This window comes from Schistocerca gregaria, chromosome X (assembly GCF_023897955.1).
Source record: "Schistocerca gregaria isolate iqSchGreg1 chromosome X, iqSchGreg1.2, whole genome shotgun sequence".
In the NCBI taxonomy this organism is placed as follows: domain Eukaryota; kingdom Metazoa; phylum Arthropoda; class Insecta; order Orthoptera; family Acrididae; genus Schistocerca; species Schistocerca gregaria.
The window spans coordinates 671,181,768-671,193,922 of record NC_064931.1 but is presented as its reverse complement, the minus strand read 5'-3'; the positions used below and the strand labels follow the sequence as shown (position 1 = coordinate 671,193,922).

Sequence of the window (12,155 nt, the reverse complement as noted above, 5' to 3'; positions counted from 1 at the left end):
CCGTAACAGTTAACAGTCCGGCTCTGTAGCTCAGTGGTCAGCGTGTCTAGCTGCAATGCAGAGGAACCTCTTTCGATTTCCGGTACGGCAAAGGATGCTTACTTGGCGGGAGGACTGGAATGGGGTGCATTCAGCCTGGTGAGGAGCTACTTGAGTGAGAAGTGGCTGCTCTAATCTGAAGAAAGTGGACAACGGCCAGGAGAGCCACGTGCTGACCCCACGCCCCTGTATACAGCAAACAGTGACGCCATTGGCACAGTATGACACGGTTGTCGGTCGGTCTCGATTTTCTATTTAGGGCCATAACGCTGAGCTTTGCTTCATTCTAATAGTTAATAGGCACAGACAACCGAGCGCAGTCATTACACTGCGCAAGGAATACCATCGATCCTACGTGGAAGCTGTGAGACATTTACAGCTTCAAGTGTGGTGTTCGTTCTTGGCTACAGTCCTCTACTCGTGAAATGAGAAAATGTGATGTACTGTAGGAAAGCCTAGTACTGAAATTTTAAGTTAAACTTTGGTGAGTAGTTTTGTGAGGTTGTTAACAAAGAACAAAAGACAGCATTCTTGTTATTTGTGGGAATATTTTCCTGTAATGCTAGAAAGTAAGAAAACTGTATGGTGCAATATTTGTAGTCAAACATAATGTGGTTCAAAACAACTGTGAATAATTTGAAAAGGCATCTGGAGAGAAGACAGTGAACAAGAAAACTACATGCTAAGTACTACAGTAATACGAACTATTTTTCTGGTTTCATTGTACTTGATAACCTACGTGAAACCTACTAAATAATTAATAGGTTTCAGGAACCTAGTACTTGGCTGGAACTGGAACACTGTAAGCGAATACAAGTCATTAACAGTTTAGCGAATCCCTACTGCAGGCCCACTTATTACCATGTATTGTGATGGCGTGTACGATATCATTATAACGTGCAATAATGCATGTAATTATGCAGTGAACTTATTTTGGTTACGATGGAATAAATGGCGTACTTACTGTCAGCCACGGACCTAGTGGGTACACGATATGTACTTGAGGTTGCTGAAAGAATGTTTCTATCTGTCTCCAGACAACCGCCCAGTGATATTTCACACCGGTATTTGTGTTAATGAGAGAGCTGTTCAATCTGTGGATGGTTTAAGAGATATCCCAGTGGGGTCACCGCAACGCATTGTGTATTTGGTGATAACTGTACCAGCCAGCTATTTTCATATTAATCAGTCAACAATAGTAACAATGAATATAAAGTGCGACCTAACGACGTACGATATCATCTATATTTACCAACTATCAGAGTAGTATTTTAAACATCGATGTTTCAATATCCATATTGAAATATATGAAACGTCGTAAGTCGACGTTAAAGACTTAATATAGACCTTCGATGATGGTTGCGAAGCAGGCTTCTAGTTACCACTTTCAACAATTGTTTCGTCACTTACACAAATCTTTTTCTGAATATATCTTGCATTGACGTCAGTGCAGTTGCTAATGGAATCGAACCAGAATTTGGTAGAACAAGTTATAAATCGTAGGCGGCCGCTGTGGCCGGGCGGTTCTAGGCTCTTCAATCCGGAACCGCGCTGCTACTACGGTCACAGGTTCGACTCCTGCCACGGGCGTGGATGTGTTTGATGTCCTTAGGTTAGTTATGTTTAAGTAGTTCTAAGTCTAGGGGGCTGATGACCTCAGATGTTCAGTCCCATAGTGCTTAGAGGCATTTGGCCCATTTATAAATCGTGTGTTGCCCATATGCTCAATGTGGTAAGGACTGACAATCTGTCTGTGTTGATTACTGCTGAGCAAAGGATTGCAGTGTGATTTCAAAAAATGTGTTGTGGAAATGATAAGCTAAGAAAAGAATCAAACCTCAAACTAAATCAAGAAGTATCCACTAAATGGAATTAAACGTTCTATATGGTTGGAAGCAGCTGTAAAAATCCTTCAGTGACTAGTAATATCATTCATTGACATGCTAGTTCAGCACCAACACTAACAGCGGCAAATGTTTCTGTTCTGGCATATGGTTGTGAATATTCTGTTGCCTGCAACTACTCGTGAAATTTGCACAAGAAAAGTACGTTGTTAGCTTTAAATTAATCCCAATAATAAGGATGCAGAATATCAAAATATCTCGAATGCAACCTATAAAGACTATTGAAGATAATTTGTAGAGTAACATCATAATAGAAATCCAAAAGCGGCTTGCTAGTAACTGAATATGTTAACACATTAGCGATTTCAAAATGCTTAATCAAATTCGAAAGCAATCTATATTACCAAATTTTGCTAGCAGCTGTTGAAACGATCACCAGTGTGGATTAGCAACACCTTGATACCTTGCTGGGAAACATGGAAACTAAGTTTGATTTATGGAGTGAACATTACAAACAACACGAGAAAGGAATAATTTGCAAACTGGAATGGAAACGCTCCTACCGCCACAGTTCCGTTATTATTTGAAATATCGCCTTTAGGTCTTAAACAAGATTCATTAGATGTATGCAATCACGTTGTTGGTACTACCTAACCAAATCTACAGAAAATTGCACTTAAATACACTGTCGGAAAAAGGTTAGTACACCTGGTGACGTCGATTTTGATCTGATGACGGCATATGCCACCTGGTGGTAGTAGATGCACTGATAATGGTTTCCGTATCGTCCACCATAGATAGCGTAGTGGCATAGTTACCAGGGCGCCATCTCTGTCTATTGTTGATATGGACCGCTCAAAGCCAGAAGGCTTAGTGTGCTGAAAACGTGTAGCAAGCAGACAACCATTCCACGGAGATGCACACGTGTTTCCTACAGCCAACTGATTGGAACTGGGAGGGGTCAAACTGTGGCCTTCGGAGTGGTTGGATGGTTCTTTTGGAGAATTGCCACAGAAGTTGGACGCCCTGCGTCAGTTGTTCAACGATACTGGTGTCAGTGGTCATGTGAACATTCTCATACACGTGGATGAGGTTTTGGACGTCCATGCAGCACAGACAACCGCCAGGGTCATCTACAGCTACATGTACATCCACACTCCGCAAGCCACCTGACGGTGTGTGGCGGAGGGTACCTTGAGTTCCTCTATCGGTTCTCCCTTCTATTCCAGTCTTGTATTGTTCGTGGAAAGAAAGATTGTCGGTATGCCTGTGTGTAGGCTCTACTCTCTCTGATTTTATCCTCATGGTCTCCTCGCAAGATATACGTAGGAGGGAGCAATATACTGCTTCACTCATCGGTGAAGGTATGTTATCGAAACTTCAAGAAAAGCCCGTATCGAGTTACTGAGCATCTCTCTTTCAGAGTCTTCCACTGAACTTTATCTATCATCTCCGTAACACTTTCGCGATTACTAAATAATCCTGTAACGAAGCGCGCTGCTCTCAGCTGGATCTTCTCTATCTCTTCTATCAACCCTATCTGGTACGGATACCAATCCAGTGAGCAGTATTCAAGCAGTGGGCGAACAAGTGTACTGCAACCTACTTCCTTTGTTTTAGAACTGCATTTCCTTAGGATTCTTCCTATGAATCTCAGTTTGGCATCTGCTTTACTGACGATTAATTATAGATTGTCATTTCATTTTAAATCACTCCACATGCCTACTCCCAGATACTTTATGGAATTAACTGCTTCCAGTTGCTGACCTGCTATATTGTAGCTAAATGATAAAGGATCTTTCTTTCTGTGAATTCGCAGCACATTACACTTGTGTACATTGAGATTCAATTGTCATTCCCTGCACCATGCGTCAATTCGTTGCAGATCCTCCTGCATTTCAGAACAATTTTCAATTGTTACAACCTCTCGATATACTACAGCATCTTCCGCAAAAAGCCTCAGTGAACTTCTGATGTTATCCACAAGGTCATTTATTGTGAATAGCAACGGTCCTACGACACTCCCATGCGGCACACCTGAAATCACTGTTACTTCGGAAGACTTCTCTCCATTGAGAATGACATGCTGCGTTTTGTTATCTAGGAACTCTTCAATCCAATCACACAATTAGTGTGATAGTCCATATGCTCTTACTTTGTTTATTAAACGACTGTTGGGAACTGTATCAAATGCCTTGCGGAACCCAAGAAACACGGCATCTACCTGGGAACCCGTGTCTATGGCCCTCTGAGCCTCGTGGACAAATAGCGCGAGCTGGGTTTCACACGATCGTCTTTTTCGAAACCCATACTGTTTCTTACAGAGTATATTTCTAGTCTCCAGAAAAATGGTTCAAATGGCTCTGAGCACTATGGGACTCAACATCTTAGGTCATAAGTCCCCTAGAACTTAGAACTACTTAAACCTAACTAACCTAAGGACATCACAAACATCCATGCCCGAGGCAGGATTCGAGCCTGCGACCATAGCAGTCCCACTGTTCCGGACTGCAGCGCCAGAACCGCACGGCCACCGAAACCGGCTAGTCTCCAGAAAAGTCGATCATAATACGTGTTCTAAAATTCTACAACTGATCGACGTTAGAGATATAGGTCTTTAGGTCTGGACATCTGTTTTACGTCCCTTCTTGAAAACGGGGATGACCTGTGCCCGTTTCCAATCCTTTGGAAAGCTACGCTCGTCTAAAGACCCACGGTACACCGCTGCAAGAAGGGGGGCCAGTTTCTTCTCGAACTCTGTGTACAATCGAACTGGTATCCCATCAGGTCCAGCGGCGTTTCCTCTGTTGAGCGATTTTAGTTGTTTATCTATCCCTCTGTCATCTATTTCGATATCTACCATTTTGCCATCTGTGCGACAACCTAGAGAAGGGACTACAGTGCAGTCTTCCTCTGTGAAACAGCTTTGGAAAAAGACATTTAGTATTTCGGTCTTTAGTCTGTCATCCTCTGTTTCAGTACCATTTTGGCCACAGAGTGTCATCGTTTTGTAAGAGCAACAGTGGCATACCATACAGCTAACACAGCACAGATAAGAGGGCTTGTGAGACGTATCAACGCGAATTGTTGCGAACCGGCTATTAACAGTGGGAATACAGGCAAGCATACCTCTAGCCCGTTTTTCACTCACGCCACAACATCGATGTGCACGGATCGTCTTGTGCCATCAGAGGACCATTTGGCTGATGGAATGGCACGCCTTGGTCTTAAGCAATGAAAGCAGATTCTGGCTGTACGAAAGTGATAGTCGTTTGCGGGTACGACATATATCTGGTGAAGACTGTCTCGCAAAGTGCATTCGTGCAAGACACACTGGCCCCTCCCTTGGCCTTATGGTCTGGGGTGCGATAAGCTACAACTCTCGTTCACTTTTGGTGCTTCTGGAGGGGACACTAACCAGCGCTAGGTACGTGCAGAATGTTGTTAGTTCCGTTCTTTTTTCCGTTCTTGCATCAGGAAGGTGATGTGTTGTTCCAACAGAATAATTCTCGCCCAAACGCTGCCCGTGCTCTGTATTTGATATGTGCACGAGTCACGGCAGCACCTCAGCACCTTCCTTGGCCAGCATCGTCTCCGGACTTATCTCCAATCAAGCACGTGTGGGATATGATGGGACGGGAAGTAACTCGTGCAATTCTTCAACCAACAACTCTTGCAGAACTATATGAACAGGTCGGTCAGGTATGGCATAACGTATCCTTGACAGTATTCACCATCTTTACGATCGACTGAATGCTAGCGTCAGAGCGTGCATTGACGCCCGTGGAGGCTACACCACATACTAGTATGGGTGTTTCAGTATGGGTCTATTACCTCTGAATCGCTTGTGCTATTGTTCTTTAAAAGTAATCATTTGATGTACTCCATGTGCACTGTTGCAACAATGAATCTTTATAGAAGTGGAAACCAGTGAAAGAAGGTACTAATTTTTTTCCAGCAGTATATTTGAGCTGTGTAGTAACTTTGTCAGCTTCTGAAAAATATCCTCCAAAGCAGCATATGCTTTCTGTCAAGGTCACGTTTGACTGAAGTACATTAAATGTATTCGCAATTGCGAATATGGAAAACCATCAGCTGTAGAATGGAATGACGACAGTGAAACTTTGTGCCGGTCCGGGAGTCTAACCCGTATTTCACGCTCATCACGAGCGGTCACCTTACCTTATGGCTATACGTGCACGACTCGCAGTCGGACCCAAAGTTCCACATGACGTCAACCATGCATCTGCAATCTGTACTAGTACATCCATTATGTGTATTCCCATACAGGTGGGGCGTTTGAATTGAAAGTCGCTTGCCGGTGTCGGGGGATAAATACGATATTGCAGTGCCTGTTTTATTCTGAATACAATGCAATATTTTTTCGGACATGCATGCATCTCCAAAGGAACATTGCATCGTATTCAGAATAACACAGGCACTGCAGTATCGTACAACTGACTGAAGTGAAACTGCTGTCAAAAATGTTACTTTTACAGTCAACAGACAAAATTTTGAAAGATAATTAATGCTTAGTTAATGTTAATTAATGGTGCATGTATCGCTTAATAATATGATTAGATGTATTTTTATGTTCCTTTTTTGCCGTTCTATAAATTCGTCATTGAACATAGATTATTATCAGCCATCGATGTCTGGATGTCGATCATAAAATCGAATTGAACATGGACGATTTGCAATCCCGCAGTGATACCGACCGTGCAGCACGTGGACTGTGACGCGCGCGACGTCAGCGTTGCTGGGCCGGCACGAGTAGTCGCCGGAGTCCCTCGGGTGGGCGTCCTGCACCAGCAGGTAGCTGGTCGTCACCTCGCCCTTGTCGGTGATCACCGACACGCCGCCCCGCGCCGAGTCGTAGCTGATCACCTGCGCAAAACAAGTTCTCTCGTAGTGTCCAGTGCCATCGTCTGTTCAAAGTACAGATACACTATCTGATCGAAAGTATCCTCGACATTAACATGGAGTGTGTCCTCCCATCGCCTTATGAGGGCTTGAAATCTGCTGGCAACTCTTTCGATGAAGTGACTGAATGTGTGTAGCGGAATGACAGCCCAGTCCATTCAGGAACGTTATTAATGTGCCAGGAAGTTTCAGGAACGTTATTGTTCACAAACTGTTGTTTCACAGATGCTGCTTGATGACACATACAGTCATCGTCTCCGAACTGTTGTTCTACTGTATGCAGTACACAGTGCTGTAAATATCCGTCCGCATATAGCGTTTTCTGAAGAGCAATAAGGGGACCACACCCTAACCGCGGAAAACACTCTTACACTGAAATACGAGGTCCTCTGTACTTCTCAGTTGGCGCTACACATGATGTCAGGTAACGTTCTATAGGCATTCGCCAAATCCAAGCCCTTCCATTGGATTGCTACAGGGTATGTGTGATTCATCACTCCAAATCAGTAGTTAACAGTCCTCCACTGTCTACGGTCATCCGTTGTTACACAACTTCAAGCATCGTTTAGCACATAGTACAGCTTACGAATACTGCTCGGCCATTGTACCTCCACTCCATACGCACAGCCATTGTGCTAGCCGGTAGCAGTTTGGAACTCACGCATGATTCCTTCCGCCGATTTCATGCGAGATTTTACAACTGCACTCGCAATGCTCGGCGGTCCCTGAGCGTCAACAAACGAATTTCGCCAGGTCTTGGGTTAGCTGTGGTTGTTCTGACGCGTTTCCATTTTTTCACAGTTACAACACCAACAGTCGACACAGGTAGCTTTAGAAGTATTAAAATGTTGCTGCTGGGTTTGTTACTCAGGTGACATTCAATCATCCATGTTCGAAGTCACTGAACTCTCCCGACCGACAGACTCGCTGTTATTGCTTCTCTGTTGACAACGCAGTACTCCCCGCCTGCCGGCCACCGTGGCCGAGCGGTTCTAGGCGCTACAGTCTGGAACCGCGCGACCGCTACGGTCGCAGGTTCGAATCCTGCCTCGGCATGGATGTGTGTGATGTCCTTAGGTTAGTTAGGTTTAAGTAGTTCTAAGCTCTAGGGGACTGATGACATCAGACGTTAAGTCCCGTAGTGCTCAGAGCCATTTGAACCATTTTGAACCCCCCACCTCCTTTTATAGTGGCGGGTCTGCCTCTCGTGACATCTGGTGGTCACGTCCACATTAAATAAAAGGGTCCAAATACTTTTAATGAGTTGGTGTAATCCCGGGATACAGGAGTCTCAGTTTGCGTGGTACCAAATTCACCATCTATTAAGACAAATCTAAAGTAAATGTTCTCTACGTTTGAGGCAAACCTGATTTGCGACGCTCTATAGCCTCCCCTATCCTTGAGACTCTGGCTTGCTGCCGTCCTTCAATCAACACGTTACACGTTCCATTCGGCTTCAGACACTTGATGTCCTTTTTCAGAGTAATTTCAATTATTTTCGCCTCCCAGAATATGAACTTATCCCTGTAATCTACTCTTATCTCTAATCATAACCTACCCGACCCATCACAAATGAACGCTGCAACCCACCCTATTTCAGCTCAGCTATCAACCCACACATCTCCTAACCGCTACATCCTACCTACTAGTCCCTGCCAACCTGTATGAGCAATATCACTTCCCGTGTAACATTCTCCGTAATACCATAATACATACCACCTCCCAAATCCTCATCCACAGCTACCACAAGCCCCCATCACATCACCATCATCACATCACCATCATCACATCATAAACATCACTCATTTTACATTTTAAATGTTTTGTATTAAAAACGTAAATAATTTAATGCAGTGACCGAAGAGCGACACTTTGGCTGCTGACAGCCCGCTCTTACAATTAGTAGGGGGAACGAAAATAACTTAAAAACCGAATGATTACGACTAGTATCCAAAAGCTCAACTTATTACGAAGCGAAAGAATATTTTCTAAATAGATCGTCGGAAGGTTTACGTAAGAAGGTAAGATATATGGATTACAGATTGTCCAAAACACATAGTTAGAAGTCCTGACACACAAGATACACTCGATGTAACAGTTTATCCTACAACAAGAAAATAGTTAATCTGAGATTTGGTTAGCCTTAGTTGTCACACATGCTTGGTAGTGAGGTGGAATACTCCTGATGAGGTCCTTCAAGAGCTCTGTTAGTAGCATATTCCAGTCGTGAGAAGCCATCTCACTAATGCATGTTAGACATGCACTACACGATTTGGAGTCATATATTTCTCTGACCAGTCCATTAAATGGATATTCTCGCCAGTGTCTGTTAAACTGTAAACTTGTTTAAGAGATTATATTCTGTTCACGACGAAGGTGCAAATATAATCGAGGACTGCACACATTAGGACAACATACAGGTGCCTACTCTAAGCAGATAGTACAATTACGATTTATGGATAACATTGTTCGCTTATTATTTTTTAATGTGTGTTTTTCGCCGACTTTGTTTATCTTTTCGATGTTGCTATAATATAATTAAGATCTACGTTACTAATATGTACGTGCAGTGACTTTATCGAACAAACTGCGAATTACTTCAGTATTTCTAAAGGAGTGTTTGAACTGCATTTCCATAGTTGACTTTATCTGTAAATTTGCTGATCTTCCTCTACGTGTTCTGCCTGCAATTTCTCCGTGTGATATCAACTTTTCAAGGATCATTTCGACCCTCCAGATAATATACCCAACAGAACATAGGTCTCTGTGGTTTACAAGGACGACAAAGGCTCTTCTACGAATGAATCATCATTTTCTTTTCAGTTCGCTTAATACCGTGCTGTCTACTCCAACACCATATCCGGAACACGTCTGCTCACTTCAGGCCACTAATTCTACATGCCGCTTATTAAACACTGGTGTAAAGGATTACTGAAAAGTTATAGTTATGGGATTTTGTGTTATTGCTATGTATTCCCAAATCTTTGTTTCTTTGTCCGTTTGGACTACTCTCTTGATCTCTAGGTAGCTACCGTAACTGCTGCTCAGTGAATCTAGATACATCCATGGATGTCTTGCAAAGCCTGGACATTGAAGTAATGGAATGGCCGGTGGTGAGTCTCGATGTAAACCCCATCGGGCGTGTGTGGGACATGCTTGACAGATATCTTCGTAGCCGTCCTCTTCCACCACAGACTCCAAGAACACTCAAGAGCTCTCGTTGAAAAAATGGGAACGGCTACCACGAAGATTTGTAGACTTATACAGGGCATGACACGTAGGTGTCAGATGGTGATAAACGCTCACGAAGGGCATACACGTTACTGAAGCTCTGGAAGTCCAATGGAAAGCTCTCAGGATGGTGGTATGAATGATTGTTCCCACTCTAGTTTCGACACCTTTCGGACATCTCGGTTTCTCTTATATAAATGAAAGAGGATAAAATAATGTTCTGTTGTGTACTTAATTCGTGGAAGATAAAAGATATAATTTGGTAACATATACAGTCCCCAATAATTCCTGAGTGGAGTATGGCAGACGCTGAAACTCATATTTCCCAAAATATTTTGAGCACTGTATATGAAATCACCTGAAATTTATTATGATCTCCAACAGCCTACAAACTTAATTTATTTTGTTCAATGTGTTTCCATGATTTTTTATTTCAGAAATACAAGGGGCGTTCAATGAGCAAACCAACACATTTTATTTCTCTAACAATTTCAGTTGCGAAAACGCGGAACTTGTGGGATATCGAGGAATATTCCCCCTTCAGCCACTATAGTTTCGTAAATTTACGGTAGGTGGCGGCACTATACATAGCCTTCAAAATGGAGTCTGTAACAGATGTGCATTCCAAGCAGAGAGCTGTCATTGAGTTTCTTTTGGTGGAAAACCAGAGCATCGTGAGGCGTCTGTCATCATCGCAAGATGGTAGCCAAACTTGTTGATCTCCCGCGTGCCCGCCGACCGAACACAGTTGTGACTCCTGCAATGGTAGAACGTGCGGGCACTCTCACTAGAGTTGATCGACGGATCACCATCAAACATCACTTCGCAACTGGTCGTCTTTGTTGGTAGTGCTGACTCACTCGTCCATCAACTGGAGTACTCAGAGCTGTGTCCCAGCTGTGCTGCTCGGCGCGTAACAGAGGGCCATAAAGAGCAACGTAGGGCCATGTGTACGGAGCTGATTGCGCCTTACGAGACTGGTCGTGAAAATGTTTTGTCGATCATTGGCACAGGCAAGACGGTGGCTCCGATGCCAACCATGAGTGCATACAGGCCCTCCCAGGAAGGTGGCGTAAGGCCATTGCAGTGAACGGAGACTATGGTGAAAAATAGGATTTTGTAAATGGTTCAAATGGCTCTGAGCACTATGGGACTTAACATCTGAGGTCACCAGTCCCCTAGAACTTAGAACTACTTAAACCTAACTGACCTAACGACATCACACACATCCATGCCCGAAGTAGGAATCGAACCTGCGACCGTAGCGGTCGCGCGGCCTAGAACCGCTCAGCCACACCGGCCGGATTAGGATTTTGTAGCCAAAAGTGTGGCGAATAATATGGTGTACTGGAATCCTGAATAAAACCAACCTGCTTTCAGCAAAAAAGTTGCATTACTTATTGAACGTCCCTCTAATTTCCCTCTGCTGCTCCTCCTAGCGCTAAATCAGTTATATCCGGATGCCTTAGTAGGCGTTCCAGTGACCTGTCCCATCTCCTACTAAGAATTTTACATACACATATTCCTTCGTCTATTCCTCATACATTCAGTGACAAATCTGAAGCGCCCAATTATGTAAGTTTATGTGTGCAGTGATGTGAAGGCGGCGAAAACTACAAACGTTGTCTGCTGGACGAAAACTATGAAAACAAGTACTCCAAACCGACATTTCACATGTGCAAATCTGTAACTCAATCATCTTTGTGACGTGCTTATAATTAAGTATTATTTATATTTGAGGATAACTAATCAGTAAAAAACGCAGCACACGTTGTAATGAAAGCATGAAAGCCGTCTGACGATGAATCGTATTTATTCGAAACCGGTAACGATACCCTTTGAATAAAGGAAGTTAAAATAAATTTGTGGCTGATTGCTATCTCAACACCATCAAAATTTGTCTTCAAATTACAGCCACGGTCTCCAACCATGTCATCACAGGACAAAATTGCATATTCCTTATACTGTCTCCGGTGATCTGTCATTGATAGACCGTTAAACCCTAATCTCGTTTATCTTCCTCCTGTCCCTTCTAGCCCAATTCATATTTCATACATCATGCGGTGATGCAAAAACAGTGATTGATACTCCGCTCTCGTGATTTTAAAGGGGAAGGAA

General features: G+C 43.4%; 1 protein-coding gene across 2 annotated transcripts in view; it reads right to left on the bottom strand.

Annotated features, from left to right (window-relative positions):
- Window positions 1-12,155, bottom strand: part of LOC126297578 (protein turtle homolog B-like) — a 476,180-nt gene that overhangs the window by 47,001 nt on the left and 417,024 nt on the right. For both annotated transcript variants that reach the window (XM_049988544.1, XM_049988545.1), the window contains one exon: window positions 6,602-6,770. In XM_049988544.1, the coding sequence (XP_049844501.1) occupies window positions 6,602-6,770 (169 nt within the window). The remainder of the gene's footprint in view (window positions 1-6,601; window positions 6,771-12,155) is intronic.